This window comes from Ovis aries, chromosome 9 (assembly GCF_016772045.2).
Source record: "Ovis aries strain OAR_USU_Benz2616 breed Rambouillet chromosome 9, ARS-UI_Ramb_v3.0, whole genome shotgun sequence".
NCBI lineage: Eukaryota > Metazoa > Chordata > Mammalia > Artiodactyla > Bovidae > Ovis > Ovis aries.
Window position 1 is genome coordinate 43,399,683 of NC_056062.1, and position 16,446 is coordinate 43,416,128.

Genomic DNA, 16,446 nt, shown 5'->3' on the forward strand with positions numbered 1-16,446 from the left:
TTGGCTTGGAGAATTTTGAGCATTATTTTGCTAGTGTGTGAGATGAGTGCAATTGTGCAATAGTTTGAACGTTCTTTGGCATTGTCTTTCTTTGGGATTGTAATGAAAACTGATCTTTTCCAGTCCTGTGGCCACTGCTGAGTTTTCCAAATTTGCTGGCATATTGAGTGCAGCACTTTCACAGCATCATCTTTTAGGATTTGAAACAGCTCAACTGGAAGTCCATCACCTTTGCTAGCTTTGTTTGTAGTGATGCTTCCTAAGGCCCACTTGACTTCACATTCCAGGATGTCTGGCTCTAGATGAGTGATCACACCATCGTGATTATCCGGGTCATGAAGATCTTTTTTGTAGAGTTCTTCTGTGTATTCTTGCCACCTCTTTTTAATATCTTCTGCTTCTGTTAGGTCCATACCATTTCTGTCCTTTATTGAGCCCATCTTTGCTTGAAATGTTCCTTTGGTATCTCTAACTTTCTTGAAGAGATCTCTAGTCTTTCCCATTCTATTGTTTTCCTCTATTTCTTTGCACTGATCACTGAGGAAAGCTTTCTTATCTCTCCTTGCTATTCTTTGGAACTCTGCATTCAGATGCTTATATCTTTCCTTTTCTCCTTTGCTTTTGCTTCTCTTCTTTTCACAGCTGTTTGTAAGGCCTCCTCAGACAGCCATTTTGCCTTTTTTGCAGTTGTTTAAAGGCTTGGTAATATTTCAGTGGGTCAGATGGTAAAGAATGGGGGAGACCTGGATTTGACCCTTGGGTCAGGAAGATCCTCTGTAGAAGGGAATGGCAACCCATTCCAGTATTCTTGCCTGGAGAATTCCATGGATAGGGGAGCCTGGCAGGCTACACAGTCCATGGGGTTGCAAAGAGTTAGACTGAATGACTTTCACAGGACAGGAACTTAGCTTAATACATGACAGACATTTTACAGTTGTTTAAATGCTCGGTAATATTTCAGCTACACCGAACTTAATCCTTAACTGACATATTTGATTAGACAGTTTGTTCTATCCAGTTATTATAGTACCTGGCTCAAAAAGGATAAGGCCCAAGGAATTTTAATGTCTATTAATGCGTAATGGAAAACATTATTTAGAGCATGGATTCTTTTTTTTTTTTTTTTTTACTTTATTTTACTTTACAATACTGTATTGGTTTTGCCATACATTGACATGAATCCGCCACGGGTGTATATGACTCCCAATCCTGAATCCCCCTCCCACCCCATATCATCTCTCTGGATCATCCCCGTGCACCAGCCCCAAGCATCCTGTATCTTGTATCGAACATAGACTGGCACTTCGCTTCTTACATGATAGTATACATGTTTCAATGCCATTCTCCCAAATCATCCCACCCTCTCCCTCTTCCTCACAGTCCAAAAGTCCATTCTATACATCTGTGTCTCTTTTGCTGTCTCGCATACAGGGTCATCATTACCATCTTTCTAAATTCCATATATATGTCAATATACTGTATTGGTGTTTTTCTTTCTGGCTTACATCACTCTGTATAATCGGCTCCAGTTTCATCCATCTCATTAGAACTTATTCAAATGTATTCTTTTTAATGGCTGAGTAATACTCCATTGTGTATATGTACCACAGCTTTCTTATCCATTCATCTGCTGATGGACATCTAGGTTGTTTCCATGTCCTGGCTATTATAAACAGTGCTGTGATGAACATTGAGGGTACATGTGTCTCTTTCAATTCTGGTTTCTTTGGTGTGTATGCCCAGCAGTGGGATTGCTGGGTCATAAGGCAGTTCTATTTGCAATTTTTTAAGGAATCTCCACACTGTTTTCCATAGTTGCTGTACTAGTTTGCATTCCCACCAACAGTGTAAGAGGGTTCCCTTTTCTCCACACCCTCTCCAGCATTTATTGCTTGTAGACTTTTGGATCACAGCCATTCTGACTGGTGTGAAATGGTACCTCATTGTGGTCTTGATTTGCATTTCTCTGATAATGAGTGATGTTGAGCATCTTTTCATGTGTTTGTTAGCCATCCGTATGTCTTCTTTGGAGAAATGCCTATTTAGTTCTTTGGCCCATTTTTTGATTGGGTCGTTTATTTTTCTGGAGTTGAGCTGCATGAGTTGCTTGTATATTTTTGAGATTAGTTGTTTGTCAGTTGCTTCACTTGCTGTTATTTTCTCCCATTCAGAAGGCGGTCTTTTCACCTTACTTATAGTTTCCTTTGTTGTGCAGAAGCTTTTAATTTTAATTAGATCCCATTTGTTTATTTTTGCTTTTATTTCCAGTATTCTGGGAGGTGGATCATAGAGGATCCTGCTGTGATTTATGTTGGAGAGTGTTTTGCCTATGTTCTCCTCTAGGAGTTTTATAGTTTCTGGTCTTACGTTTAGATCTTTAATCCATTTTGAGTTTATTTTTGTGTGCGGTGTTAGAAAGTGATCTAGTTTCATTCTTTTACAAGTGGTTGACCAGTTTTCCCAGCACCACTTGTTAAAGAGATTGTCTTTACTCCATTGTATATACTTGCCTCCTTTGTCGAAGATAAGGTGTCCATAGGTGTGTGGATTTATCTCTGGGCTTTCTATTTTGTTCCATTGATCTATATTTCTGTCTTTGTGCCAGTACCATACTGTCTTAATGACTGTGGCTTTGTAGTAGAGCCTGAAGTCAGGCAGGTTGATTCTTCCAGTTCCATTCTTCTTTCTCAAGATTGCTTTGGCTATTTGAGGTTTTTTGTATTTCCATACAAATCTTGAAATTATTTGTTCTAGTTCTGTGAAAAATACCACTGGTAGCTTGATAGGGATTGCATTGAATTTGTAGATTGCTTTGGGTAGTACACTTGTTTTCACTATACTGATTCTTCCAATCCATGAACATGGTATATTTCTCCATCTATTAGTGTCCTCTTTGATTTCTTTCATCAGTGTTTTATAGTTTTTGATATATAAGTCTTTAGTTTCTTTAGGTAGGTATATTCCAAGTATTTTATTCTTTTCATTGCAATGGTGAATGGAATTGTTTCCTTAATTTCTTTTTCTACTTTCTCATTATTAGTGTATAGGAATGCAAGGGATTTCTGAGTGTTGATTTTATATCCTGCAACTTTACTATATTCATTGATTAGTAGAGCATGGATTCTTAACAATCACTGGGCTCTTATCTCCAATGGCATTACAAAGTACAGTGACACCTGGCACCAAGGAACACTAACCTTATAGTGTGGTGAACACGAGTATCAAGGGCCAGTTTCATGTGTTACCTATTGTATTTGGAGAAGAATATTGGTTGCCTCATTTCACTGGGAAATATTTGGACTTTAATAACCATACCCAATGACTGACGGATTGTGATGAGGCTACTGAGGTCCTGTGGACCAACTTCTCACATTTGGGAATCCTGCTTATTGGGGACCTCCATTAACTATTATGAATGGACTATCTTCCCTGAATCCTATGTTTTTTCTTTAAAAAAAAAAAAGGATGTTCAATTTTCTATATTGTAACCAATGATGTAGAAACTGTTTCTACATATCAGTTAGGAACCTCTTTTTCTGGATGCCTAGTACATGTTGATCATTTTATTGGAAGGGGACCACCTATTACTATCCTCTCATGAGAACTCAGGTATTATGGACCCAAATGTTATTTCCTACTTTGTCTGTTCCTAATATTAGCTTCCCCTGAGAACCTTTATTTTGCAAGGAACCAAAGTGCTACAAAATTTCATAGGTAAATGTAATCATACCTTGATAGAACATTCTGCTGTTATTACTATTGCTGCCAAAAAGTTAATAGATATAGGAATTGATGTACAAAAACATACTAATCATTCATGGTGGGACTTTTTCTTTACTAAATCCCCTATGGTCAAAAAGTTTTTGCCTACTTATTTAATCCCTTGTTTCTTTGATGATTTTTGTTTGACTATTTGGATTTGTGGTCTGACTTGTAGGGTTAAGAAAACTGCTCGTGTTATTTTGCCTTATTCCTATACTGTTCAGCCTAAACAATTCTGAGGCCCACTGTTAGGGAAATTAAAATGGAGGAAGTCTTGTTAGGGCTTCAGAAGCAGGAAAGTAGGGCTCTGACTTGCTTCTGACCTGCCTGGACACTGCCCAGATTCCTTGTCTGCAAGCACAGCAAGTCAGGTGGCACTTTAGCTAAGAAAGGAATTCTTGGAATTCCTGAGCTCCTGAGGGTCTGGACACCTCTCTACACCACCCCCCACCCTCCCCCAGGGTCTAACGAAATCCTGTGACTCACAGTGTGAAACAAACAGCATTGTAAAAGTCATAAAAAGAGTTGCATTTTTCTATGCAAACTGACAATGATATCAGTTTGTGGCCTGGGATTATAAACAGGACCCCACAAAACTGCAATTTGAAGTCTTACCTGTAGGGGGACGTACTGCCCAGGACCACTTCCCAGTTGGGATTCCAGATTGCTGTCAATGATGGAAGTCTGGGTAGAGGTCAGTCTAATTTGGTAAAGTATACTCTGTTGTTGAGTTGCTAAGTTGTGTGCTACTCTTTCATGACCTCATGGAGTATGATCCACTAGGCTCCCCTGTTCATGGAATTTCCCAAGCAAGAATACTGGAATGGGTTGCTATTTCTGAACTCACATCTCATGCTTGGCAGGCAGATTTTTTGCCACTAAGCCACCAGGGAAGACCATACCCTCTGCTCCCCGCCCCCCACCACCACCACTATTTCTTTTAATAGAATAGACTTTGTATTGAAATTAAGTCAACTAATCTATAAAAAATTGAAATTGTTTATGTGTGTGTAAAGAGTGGTTTCTTTTGTTAACAAATTCTTCAAACCAAAAATGAAAGTAAAACTTCCAACAAAACGACAACCAAGAAAATACACAAAAAATTAAGTTGCTAGAAATAAAGCTAATAAAATATATGCAGAGCTTAAATGGTAAAATGATAAAGTTTGAGTTCCAAATAAGTAGACATACCATACAAATATCAACCTCTAAATTAATACACAGAGTCAAATGTAATTGTAATAAAAATCCCAACAGAGTAAGTGTGTGTGTGTGTGTGTATGTGTAAACTGACAGCCCAATTCTAAAATTTTTGTGGAAATATAGAAGGACCAGCATAGCCACAGAACTCTTGAAGAACAGCAATATGGAAGAGTTTGTTCTTTAATATACCAAGACATATTTTAAAAACACCGTACCTAAGACTGTTAATAGCTCAGAAATAGCCAAACATACTAATGTAGCAGAATAGAGATCCTAAAATATAGGAAAAGGAATTTTTTAAAATAAATGATGTGAGGGCAATTGCATCATTTTTAAAATGAAATTGTATGCTTACTTTCTACTATTTAAAAATCAACTATAAATGCATCAATGAATTCTATGTGAAAGCCCAATCTATAAAAAGTTTAGAATTGAAGAGTTTATAGGACAATATATTCCCTAATTCAGGAAAAGACTGATTAATTCAACTAATTAAAGTTAAGAATTTCTGGACAAACAGGTGGCCAAAAAGCACATGAAAAGATGCTGAACATTACTAATTATCAGAAAAATGCAAATCAAAACTACAATCAGGTTTCCTCTCACATAGGTCAGAAAGGCCATTATCAAAAAATCTACAAACAATAAATGCTTTAGAGGCTGTGGAGAAAAGGGAAGCCTTCTACTCTGTTGGGAACGTATATTGGTTCAGCCACTACAGAGAACAGTATGAAGGTTCATTAAAAAACTAAAACTAGTTACCATATGATCCTGTAATCCCACTCCTGGGCATATATCCAGAGAAAATGATCACTTGAAAAGATACATGCATTCCAACGTTCACCACAGCACTATTTACAATAGCCAGGACATGGAAGCAACCTCAATGTCCAACAACAGACAAGTGGGTAATGAAGGTGTGGTGCATATATAAAACGGAATGCTGTTCAGCCATAAAAGATGAAATGATGTCATTTGTAGCTGGTGATACATCATCTTCAGTTGAAATCATACTAAGTGAAATCAGACAGACAAATATTTGATATCACTTATATGTGGAATCTAATTTTAAAATGATACAAATGAACTTATTTACAAAATAGAAACAGATTTACTGACTGACTTTGTTTGAAAACGAACTTATGGTTACCAAAGGGGAAACAGAGTGGAGAAGCGTAAGTCAGGAGTTTGGTATTAACATCCACATACTACTATATACAGTACTGACTTCCCTGGTGGCTCAAATGGTAAAGCATCTGCCTACAATGTGGGAGGCCTGGGTTCAATCCCTGGGTTAGGAAGATCCCCTGGAGAAGGAAATGGCACCCCACTCCAGTACTCTTGCCTGGAAAATCCCATGGATGGAGGAGCATGGTAGGCTATAGTCCATGGGGTCACAAAGAGTTGAACACGACTGAGCGACTTCACTTCACTTCACTACTATATATAAGACAGATAACCAGGAAGGACCTACTTTATAGTACAGAGACCTCTACTCAGTATTCTGTAATAACCTATATGAGAAAAGAATCTAAAAAATAATGAATATATGTTTAGATATAACTGAATCACTTTGCTGTACACCTGAAACTAACACAATTTTGTAAATCACCTATATGCCAATAAATTTTTAAAAAACAGACTGGTAGAGAGTAGCAAGTAGATCTCACCAGAGTGGTATATGGTGTAAGGGAGAGAATTGGGCACTACAATTCTTGGAATTATTCCACTGCCTCAAAATAGGTAGATCTTAGGAGCCTTTGATAATTGCAACCATAAATCCATATTGATCTTATCTCTCATTCACTGAATTCATTATGCTTTTCAGTTGAAAGCTGTTATTGGATTTTGAAGTGGAAAGTACAGGTATTGATGCTATTTCTAATGTTAGTTATTACTCAGTCGCTAAGTCACGTCCAGTTCTTTGTGACCACATGAACTGCAGCACGCCAGGCTTCCCTGTCTTTTATCTCCCAGAGTTTGCTCAGACTTATGTCTATTGAGGCAGTGATGCCATCCAACTATCTCATCCTCTGTTGTCCCTTTTCCTCCTGCCCTCAATCTTTCCCAGCATCAGGGTCTTTTCCAGTGAGTCAGCTCTTCACATCAGTTGGCCAGAGTTTTTGGAGTGTCAGCTTCAGCATCAGTCGTTCCAATTAATATTCAGGGTTGATTTCCTTTAGGATTGACTGGTTTGATATCCTTGCAGTCCAACGGTCTCTCATCAGTCTTCTCCAACACCACAGTTATATATGTATGTATACACACACACACACACACACACACACACACACACACACACACATATATATATCAGTATTAGTTACATATATATCAGTAATCAGTAATATTAGTTATAGCCACATAAGATTAACAGTGATTAAGAGTATAGAAAGATTTGGAATTAAAGGTACACATTCTGATTGAACATTATTATCAGCTTTAAGTATGAAATGAGAAATTACAAGAAAGATCTGTAAAATGAATAGGCAATGTTGGCTTCCCTGGTGACTCAGCAGGTAAAGAATCTGCCTAAAACACGGAAGACTTGGGTTTGATATCCAGGTTGGGAAGATCCCCTGGAGAAGGGAATGCCTACCCACTCCAGTATTCTGGCCTGGAGAATTCCGTGGACTGTATAGTCCATGGGGTGGCAAAGAGTCCACACGACTGAGTAACTTTTACATCACTTCACTTCATATTTAAATGTACTTCAAGCATCCCTCTTTTTACCCTAAATTCCATATGTGTTTTCCTGATGTATGGACAAGGAGGTGAGTCATTAATCTTGACTGTGTGACTTTGGCAATTGTGTGAGTTGTGTGACTTTGGTAGCTGCCTCTGTTAGCCATACTTTCTGAGGATTCCTCGGAGCCAAGAGCATCTGCCAAGAGGAAAAATGCTGCTGATGACAAGGAATTGGATTTGTTACAGATGGAAGTGCTCCAGCCTCTGAATTTGCCAACTTCATTGTTAGAGGAATGTGATAAATGGTTGTGTGCCTCTGCCCTTGTAAGCTGACAAAGATCCAAGCAGCTTAAAATGATAGGCTCCACTGGCTAAGTCTTGGGCAGTGGGCCATCCATCTACAACTGAACCCTAGAAATAAGAAGTATATATAAAGAGACATTTTCCAGGTGTTTTGCGTTTTTTTCTTTTAGGCCTTTGCATTTGGTTGTCCTGTCCAGATCTCTGGAACTGGTAGGGGGAAATGCTGCAATTGCATTCCAGGGCACGGAGTGAGAATTCCAGGAATACTGAGCCATTAAAATGAAAGTGCTTCAAGAATCCACTTGAGGCTTTTTGATAATGATTGTTGTATTATTGAAGTTTGAGGACTTTTTTCTTCCTTCCTCCCTCTCTACTCTAATTTGATAGTGGGTCATTTAAGAGAGCAAACTCTAAACTCTTAACTATTAAAAGAGCATAAAATTTTTTTGCTGGAGCTTAAAAATGCTTAGGGAAAGGAACTACATGAGTAGTATGTATAATTTTTTAATAACAACAAAAAAAGAATTACCTATAATCCCAGTTAAGTGTGGTTATAACCTTCCATTATTCTCTTTACTTATTTTTCTGCTATATTTTCCCTATAAAAGGCATATTTACAACAGTCTGTGTGCATATGCACATATGTGCATGTGTACATGTATAATGTGTATATGTGTGCTCACTAAATCCAGCAATCACAGTCATCATTGCATGTGACCTGTCAATGGTACTTGACACAAGTGACCACTCTCTTCCTTGAAATACTTCGTTCACTTGGATCCCAAGATCCCATATTCTCCAAATTTTCCCTTCTGTACCATTGGTCTTTCTTTCTTCTTCTCTTTTGTGTTTCTTCCTTCCCAAAACTCAGCCCTTGGACTTATCTTGGATCCAACTCTCTTGGGAATCTTTTCCAGTTTCATGGCTCTAAATACCACCTACCTGCGGAGAACTCCCAAATGTATATCCCCCAGAGTAATTCTCATTTGAACTCTAGGCTCATATATCTCTACTCCATTATACTTGGAAGGTATCTCAAAGGTGTTCAAATGGCACTCTGAATCCTAGCAAACCATTTACTACTGAAAAAAAAATCTCTTGCCAACTTTTTAAATAGTAACTCCAAACTGCCAGTTACCTGAGCTGAAACTTTGATGCTATCCTTGATTCTTCTTTTCTTTCACATCCCACACCCAGTCCATCAGCTAGCCCCCAAGATGTATCCAGGATCTGACCACTTCTAACTAATCCACTACCACCCTGGTCCAAACCACCATGAACTTCCCCTGAAAGAGTCTCCTGCTTTTGCATTAGTCCTCGCCAAGACTTGAATGATTCTTCTAAACTTATATTCGGATCATAACCACGTTTCTTCTCCACACACTCCCATATCACCCAGACCAAACGCCAAAGTCCTTGCAATGTCTTATTAACATTTGCTGTGTCTTACTTTTAAAATTTAAGAATATGTGGGAGACAGTACAGTGCTCGGGGTTAGATTGCCTGTGTTCAAAGCCTGGCTCTTAGCTGTATGATGCTGGGCTTCCCTGGTGGCTCAGGAGTAAAGAACCTGCCTGCAATGCAGGAGCTGCAGGTTCAATCCCTGGGTCAGGAAGATCACCTGCTGAAGGAAATGGCAACCTACTCTAGTATTCTTGCCTGAAAAGTCCCGTGGACAGCTCATGGGGATGCAAAATAGTTGGACAGGACTTAGGGACTAAACAACAAAAACATGACATTGGGCAAGTTACTTAGCCTCTCATCTCAGTGGCTAAATTTCCTCATTGTAAAATGGGATTATCATAATATTAATCTCATAGAACTGTGGTGAAGATTAATGAATTAATATTTATAACATGCTTACAATAGTGCTGGCATGTAGTAAACATTATAAATTTTTTAAAAATGACAAAATTGGCATTTTGTGCTATTATCAGAAGATTTTATCATAAATTTTGCACATAAAAAAATGTCTGCAGTAAGAATTTATAGATACCCCAAACATCTCTCAAAAAATAAGGATGAAATGTGTTTGGTGAAATAAATTTAAAATGAACTATAGGGTCACAGAGTCGAACATGACTGAAGCGACTTAGCACAAATGCATGCATCATTGTTTTATTATTCTTGTTTATTCTGAGTTCAGAGTTAGAATTTGTTATACACCATGATTTATGTTTTTAAACATTTTGGTGCTTTTTAAGCATCCTGATGCTAAATTGCTTATTCATTCACCTACTTCCTAACCAGCAATGCTTTAATTCCTAAAATAGGTGTGTGGTTTTTTTTAGTTTATTGTATAGATTGGTTTCTAAGATACACTTTATTTATTTTTTTTGCTCTACTTATGCCTTTTATTAATGCACTGAGGTGAAACAATTCAATCTACACTGATAAACAAAAGCTTAAGGTGCATTCCTACATATACCTATTAAATATTATGGGTACAATAGGGAGAGTAAGTCACGTGGAATTTCCATAGACAGTCATACAATTAATTGATTTTGTAGAGGAAAAAATACTACAGACTCAATATTGAACAAGGCTTTTATCAATTTAAATCTGTCTTTGGAGGGAGGGGGAAAAGAGTCCCTAGCCAGAGCCTGATCATCATAGCTCAGTTCTTACATCCATTTTATACTTTTAATACTTCATTATAACTGAAGAATAACGAATACTCACAAACCATCCACCTCTGCACAATACACACACACAGCAACACAACATATATTCATACTCTTCTGGAATTGCCTTATGATCCACAGAGGAGCAAAGGCCTTGGACTCACAAGAAAACTTCTACAGATTATTTCAAGTGGGAAGACCTCTTTGAAAAGAGGTCAAATACACATTTGAATACAAGGTAAGTCACAGTGTTTGCCCATAAAAACAAAAAGGAGTTAGGATTTGTGAAAAAATTGTGAATAGGTCATACAATTTATTCAAGAGTATATAAATGAGAGATTTTTTTTTTAACTTTTTATTTTGTATTGAGGTATATATAACCTATTAACAATGCTGTTAATAGTTTCAGGTGAACAATGAAGAGACTCAGCCATACATAAACATGTATCCATCCTCCCCAAAACTCCCTTCCTGTTCAGCCTGCCACATGACATTGAGCAGAGTAAGATTTCTTTTTTTGACAGCTGAGTTTAACTTTTAGAATATGTGGTGTGACATTTTGTTAATTCTGGAAAAGTCTTGCAGTTCTAAACGAAATTGTGGTATAAACTGGTCCTATTGCTGGAACTCTTACAGGCCTCTGCATGTTGAGGTGGACTACACATGAACTTCCGGGGAAAAATAAACATCAATTTTTTGCCAATAGCAAAATCTCTCAGATTCAACAACTATGCAGCTATGGAGAATTCCTTTGAGGATGTGAGGGGGAAAACAGTACTATTGAGCCTATATGTTAGAAACACAAGTTGACAACAGAACCTTGCTTAAATCAATATTATTGTGAAATTTACCATGTCGTGGTATTTACATGTGTAAAAGATGGACAAATGAATAATGCCCTTCTAGAATGTCATTGTAATTCCTGTTGAATAACACTTTTCCTCACTTCTTTTTAATTTTAAAAGAAAATTGGCCTTAAAACATCATCCAGACAAGAATCCAGATGATCCAGGGGCTGCTGAAAAGTTTAAGGAAATCAACAACGCCCACACAATTCTTACTGACATGTCAAAAAGAAACATTTATGACAAATATGGATCACTGGGACTCTATGTGGCCGAGCAATTTGGAGATGAAAACGTTAATACCTACTTCATGCTGTCAAGCTGGTGGGCAAAGGTGAATTGGATTTTTTGTTTCCCTTGAAAAAAATTTCCTGAAAGGTCATGATATTATTCACTCTTAGACTCCATCTTAAAGAAAGCCTAACCTTAGTATATTACTAAACTCTTATTAATAAAAGAGTTATCACTTGGACTGAAAGCTGTAATGATATTTAAGGATTGTTTTTGCTTTAGCTTACCAAATGATTATAAAATACAGCATGACTTAAAATACTTCTAGACATTAATTATGTTTGAATTTGAAGCTTCAGGTTAATTCTGACTGCCCTCCCTACTCCCATAATGACTAATTAAGAACTGACTTATTGCTGAAAACCAAAAATAATCAGCATGACAACTGTTTAAAAATTATTATGGGACAAATTCAGCTATGTACCTTCTTATCTATAGCAGAGGCTACATCAGTGAACACAATGCTAAGGAGAATGCATGGAAATTATGTCATAGGTTCATGTGAAGCCTGATGTGGGGTAGTGGAGAAGGAAATGAAGGGGAAAGGTGAGAATTAAGTAGTGGAGGACACTGAGTTGGAGAGACAGAGAGGAAGAGAGAGGGAGAAAAAGGATATATAGTCAAGAGAAAGGCAGAGAAATGCAGCATTGTTAGGACTTAGTGCAATCAGAATTGACTTTTGACAGTAGGGTGATTTCCTAGGAATTCCTCATATAGTCATGTTTGATGATAGTTTCATATTTGTTTACGAGTATTCAAGGCTTCCCAAGTGGCGCTAGTGGTAAAGAATCTGCCTGCCAGTGCAGGAGCCAGAGGAGACCTGGGATTGATCCCTGGGTCTGATCCCTGGGTCAGGAAGATCCCCTGGAGTAGGAAGTGGCAACCCACTACCCCAGTATTCTTGCCTGGAGAATCCCATGGACAGAGGAGCGTGGTGGGCTAGAGTCCATGGGGCCACAGAGTCAGACACAATTAAGCACACACACACACGAATATTCATATCCTTATCTTCTGATTACCATATATTTACATTTAAATCATACATATAGTCCACTGGCATCTTTTTTTGGACAGTTCATGTACATGTAGTAAGTTTACGGTTCATATATCTCATGAAATCACATGAACTCCCATGTAACATGAAATCACATGTTACAACTCAATTCACATGAGTTGTAACAGATAACTTCAGAAACTGCAGATCTCCAGAGCAGGAGTCATATTCAGTAGTATTCTGACTGCCACCTTATTCCACAAAAATAAGTCTTGCTAAATTGAGTGGTTGTACATATGCAGGATGAGAGAGGATATCCCTGGTGGCTCAGACAGTAAAGAATCTGCCTTCAATGCAAGGTACCTGGGTTTGATCTCTGGGTCAGGAAGATGCCCTGGAAAAGGGCATGGCAACCCACTCCAGTGTCCTTGCCTGGAGAATCCCATGGACAGAGGGGCCTGACAGGCTACAGTCCATGGGATTGAAAAGAGTCAGACATGACTGAATGACTAACACTTTCACTTTCATGGGGAGAGCAAGTCTGCAGCCTAAAGCCTCCTTCGTCTTCTACAGTCCTCAGAATTCCTTTTCTTGGGGATAAGTGGGAGACCCACTGAAACCCCCTTTCTTTACTGGTGAGGACTTCGGTGGGAGACAAATTTCTGCCAAGAGGACGTGGAACTTGGAATGAGAATGTAAATACTGTCAATGTCATTTATGATGATAGATTGAACGTTTATGTAAAATACAGGTTTCTGTGGGCTTACCTAGGAACCTAACCTCCAGTTATGACATAATGTCCATGGGAAGATATGTCCAGAGTTCTAGGTAATTACACACTAGTACCTGATTGCATATTGGAGTCTACCTGGATAAAAAGGAGAATCAATTCCCTTGTCCAGGAAGTTGACAAAATTCATAGAGTTAAGCAGAAGCTGTAAGTAGTATAAGAGATATGTGTGCTAAGTTGCTTCAACCCTTTGCAACCCCATGGACTGAAGCCCACCAGGCCCCTCTGTCCATGGGATTCTCCAGGCAAGAATACTAGAATGGGTTACCATTTCCTCCTCCAGGGTATCTCCCCAACCCAGGGACTGAACCCCCATCTCTTATGTCTCCTGCCTTGGCAGGCAGTTTCTTTACTACGAGCACCACTTGGGAAGAACAGTGTAAGAGATATACATAAAATAATTCCTGATGTGGTTCTTTAAAAATAAGGCTACAAAAAAATCTACCTTCCCTTCTGTTTGTGCCAAAGCCTCATTGCACAGTATCCATCAGAGTGCCCCAGCACATGATGATCATGTTTTAAGTATGCACTACATGTATGAATCAGTGTACCGATTTGAAAATGTGTATTTTAAAAACAATGAACACCTACTTGTATCTTATACTACACTAAGCTCTGTGAGGATAAGGCAAGGTTATTTCTGAAATAGGCAAGCAATCCAGCTGGAATAACTAAAGAACAAAACATGCATTAAAGGAAATTTTCAGAGAAGAGAAAAAATTTGGGAATGAAATAGGAAAAGCAAAAAAGGACAACAGTAGGTAAAGAAATGGGTAGCATGTTGGGGAAAACAGCTCCAGACCACTACACAGGAGGGTCTTAGAGGCTGTTGGTGAGGAGGAAGCTTTTTTGTACTTTCCAGACTAATTTAAGAAATTTACAACTCTATGAAAATGCAGAGAATCCACAGCAAAAAAACTATAGGTGTGAGGGTGTATAAAATCACTTCTGATTTCAAGTAACATTTTTAATAAAATCGTAAACTTATTTTGCTCAGTTAACAAAGATGGCCTTGTTTTCACTGCAGATTAGATTAGGAGAGTGTAATCTTTTAATCTTTAGCTATGGTGAACTAGTGAGGAAACTTTTTATATACTTGTGGGGAAATCCTGGTGTTGTGCACTAGGAGGAAAAAAATCATTTGTTTATCTACTAATCAATAATCAATCAATACATTCATTCATTCAGTAGGTATTTCTTGTCTACCACATGCCAAATACTAAACCCTGAGGTAGAGGAGGGATTAAAAGATGACTGATATATAGTTCCAGCCTTCAAGGGCTCATGGTCTGAGACAGAATTATAAACTGATCACTGTCTTAAACTTTTCAGAATAACTGAAAAGTTTTGTCTTGTCAAGAAAACAAGACTACGGTGGACATTTGTATGGAGTATGGTTGGGGCATAGAGGAGGGAGTAATTGTTCTGGTGCGTGACTGCTAAGTCACTTCGGTCATGTCTGACTCTTTGAGACCCCATGGATGTAGCCCGCCAGGCTCCTCTGTCCATGGGATTCTCCAGGCAAGAATACTGGACTGGTTTGCCATGCCCTTCTCCAGGGGGAATTGTTCTGGGGGAGGTGGGCTTTCTGGAAAGATGACAGGGAGGATCGCTGAGATAAACTTACAAATGGAGTGGGTATCTGTTAGATGACTAGGGGGCGGGGCAGGGGATGTCCAGGCAGATGAGTCCATAGGGAGAGCAGAACTACGGCAAATACAGCAGGAGGGGAGCCATGCTGGTGCAGGGGAGGCATTGGGAGAGGCCAGACGACCACTAATAAGGAGCTCCAGCTTCTTCTAAAAGGCAAGAAGAGTTGCTGCATGGGTTTACGAGAACACGCATGTCAGAAAACTCCAGCAGTGATGTGTAGGCTGGGTTAGAGGCAAGAGTGGCCACAGGTAGGTCAGTTTTGAGGCTACTGAAGTGTCCAGAGCAGAAATAAGGAAAAGTGAAAGTGAAAGTCGCTCAGTTTTTTCTGACTTTTTGCAACCGCATGGACGATACAGTCCACGGAATCCTCCAGGCCAGAATACTGGAGTGGGTAGCCTTTCAGGATAAGGGGCTCTGTTCTAAAGCCCTACCACTCAGGATACAGATGATGAGGGTGGGGATGGGTGGGGTGGTGCTGGACAAAGGTCCCAAGGAGAGAGACTGCAGGACTTGGTGACCGAGAGAATAAGGTGGCGGCAGGGCTGGCTATCCATGGCTCTTCTTTGGTGAGAGTGGTTCAGTGCCCGTGGTCAGCTCGTCTGACCTGTAGAGGGTATGCCTTCCAGTTTGTTTTGTTTGCTCTGCTCTTAATAATGATCACCGTGACTTAAGAATAAAGAAGAAAATGTCATACCTCGTGACTTTGACTGCAAGTCACTTGTTCCTGGCTCGTTAGGCAAAACTTTATGAGAAATTTGTTTCCAAGGAAACAGAAAAGATAGTCCTCCATGGAATAAGGAATGAGGGTGAATATGCAGTTTGTGGGATGAAAACTGTGATGCCTCCATGTCTTTGGAGGTACATGGGCAGAACACTTGATTTCTGGGATCTCCTACACCCCTGTACCCCTTACCCCTATTTTGCTTTGCCTCTCTTTCCTCTAGACTCTGTTTGTCATCATTGGCCTCTTGACCGGCTGCTATTTCTGCTGCTGTCTGTGCTGTTGTTGCAACTGCTGCTGTGGACGCTGCTGGACTAAGTCACCGATGCCAGAAGAGGACTTCTACGTGTCTCCAGAGGATCTTGAGGAGCAGATCAAGACAGACATAGCAAAAGGTGGAGTGAGATGAGAATAGAGCAGTGGGTGCCCCTTCACGTGCCTGGCCAAGCACCAAGTCCCATGGTGATGGTCATTGCCAAAGTGAGAGAGATGCAACAACCAAACTGGGGGAAGAATCCCACAGACTTTTTCCTTTGGTACTTGTTTTGAGGAAGATAAGAGGAATTTATCTT

General features: G+C 39.2%; 1 protein-coding gene across 1 annotated transcript in view; it reads left to right on the forward strand.

Moving 5' to 3' along the window:
- The window catches only part of DNAJC5B (DnaJ heat shock protein family (Hsp40) member C5 beta), an 80,708-nt gene that overhangs the window by 36,856 nt on the left and 27,406 nt on the right, over positions 1-16,446 (forward strand). Inside the window, exons 3-4 of the mRNA XM_027972999.3 lie at positions 11,546-11,759; positions 16,098-16,269. Of these exons, the coding sequence (XP_027828800.1) occupies positions 11,546-11,759; positions 16,098-16,269 (386 nt within the window). The remainder of the gene's footprint in view (positions 1-11,545; positions 11,760-16,097; positions 16,270-16,446) is intronic.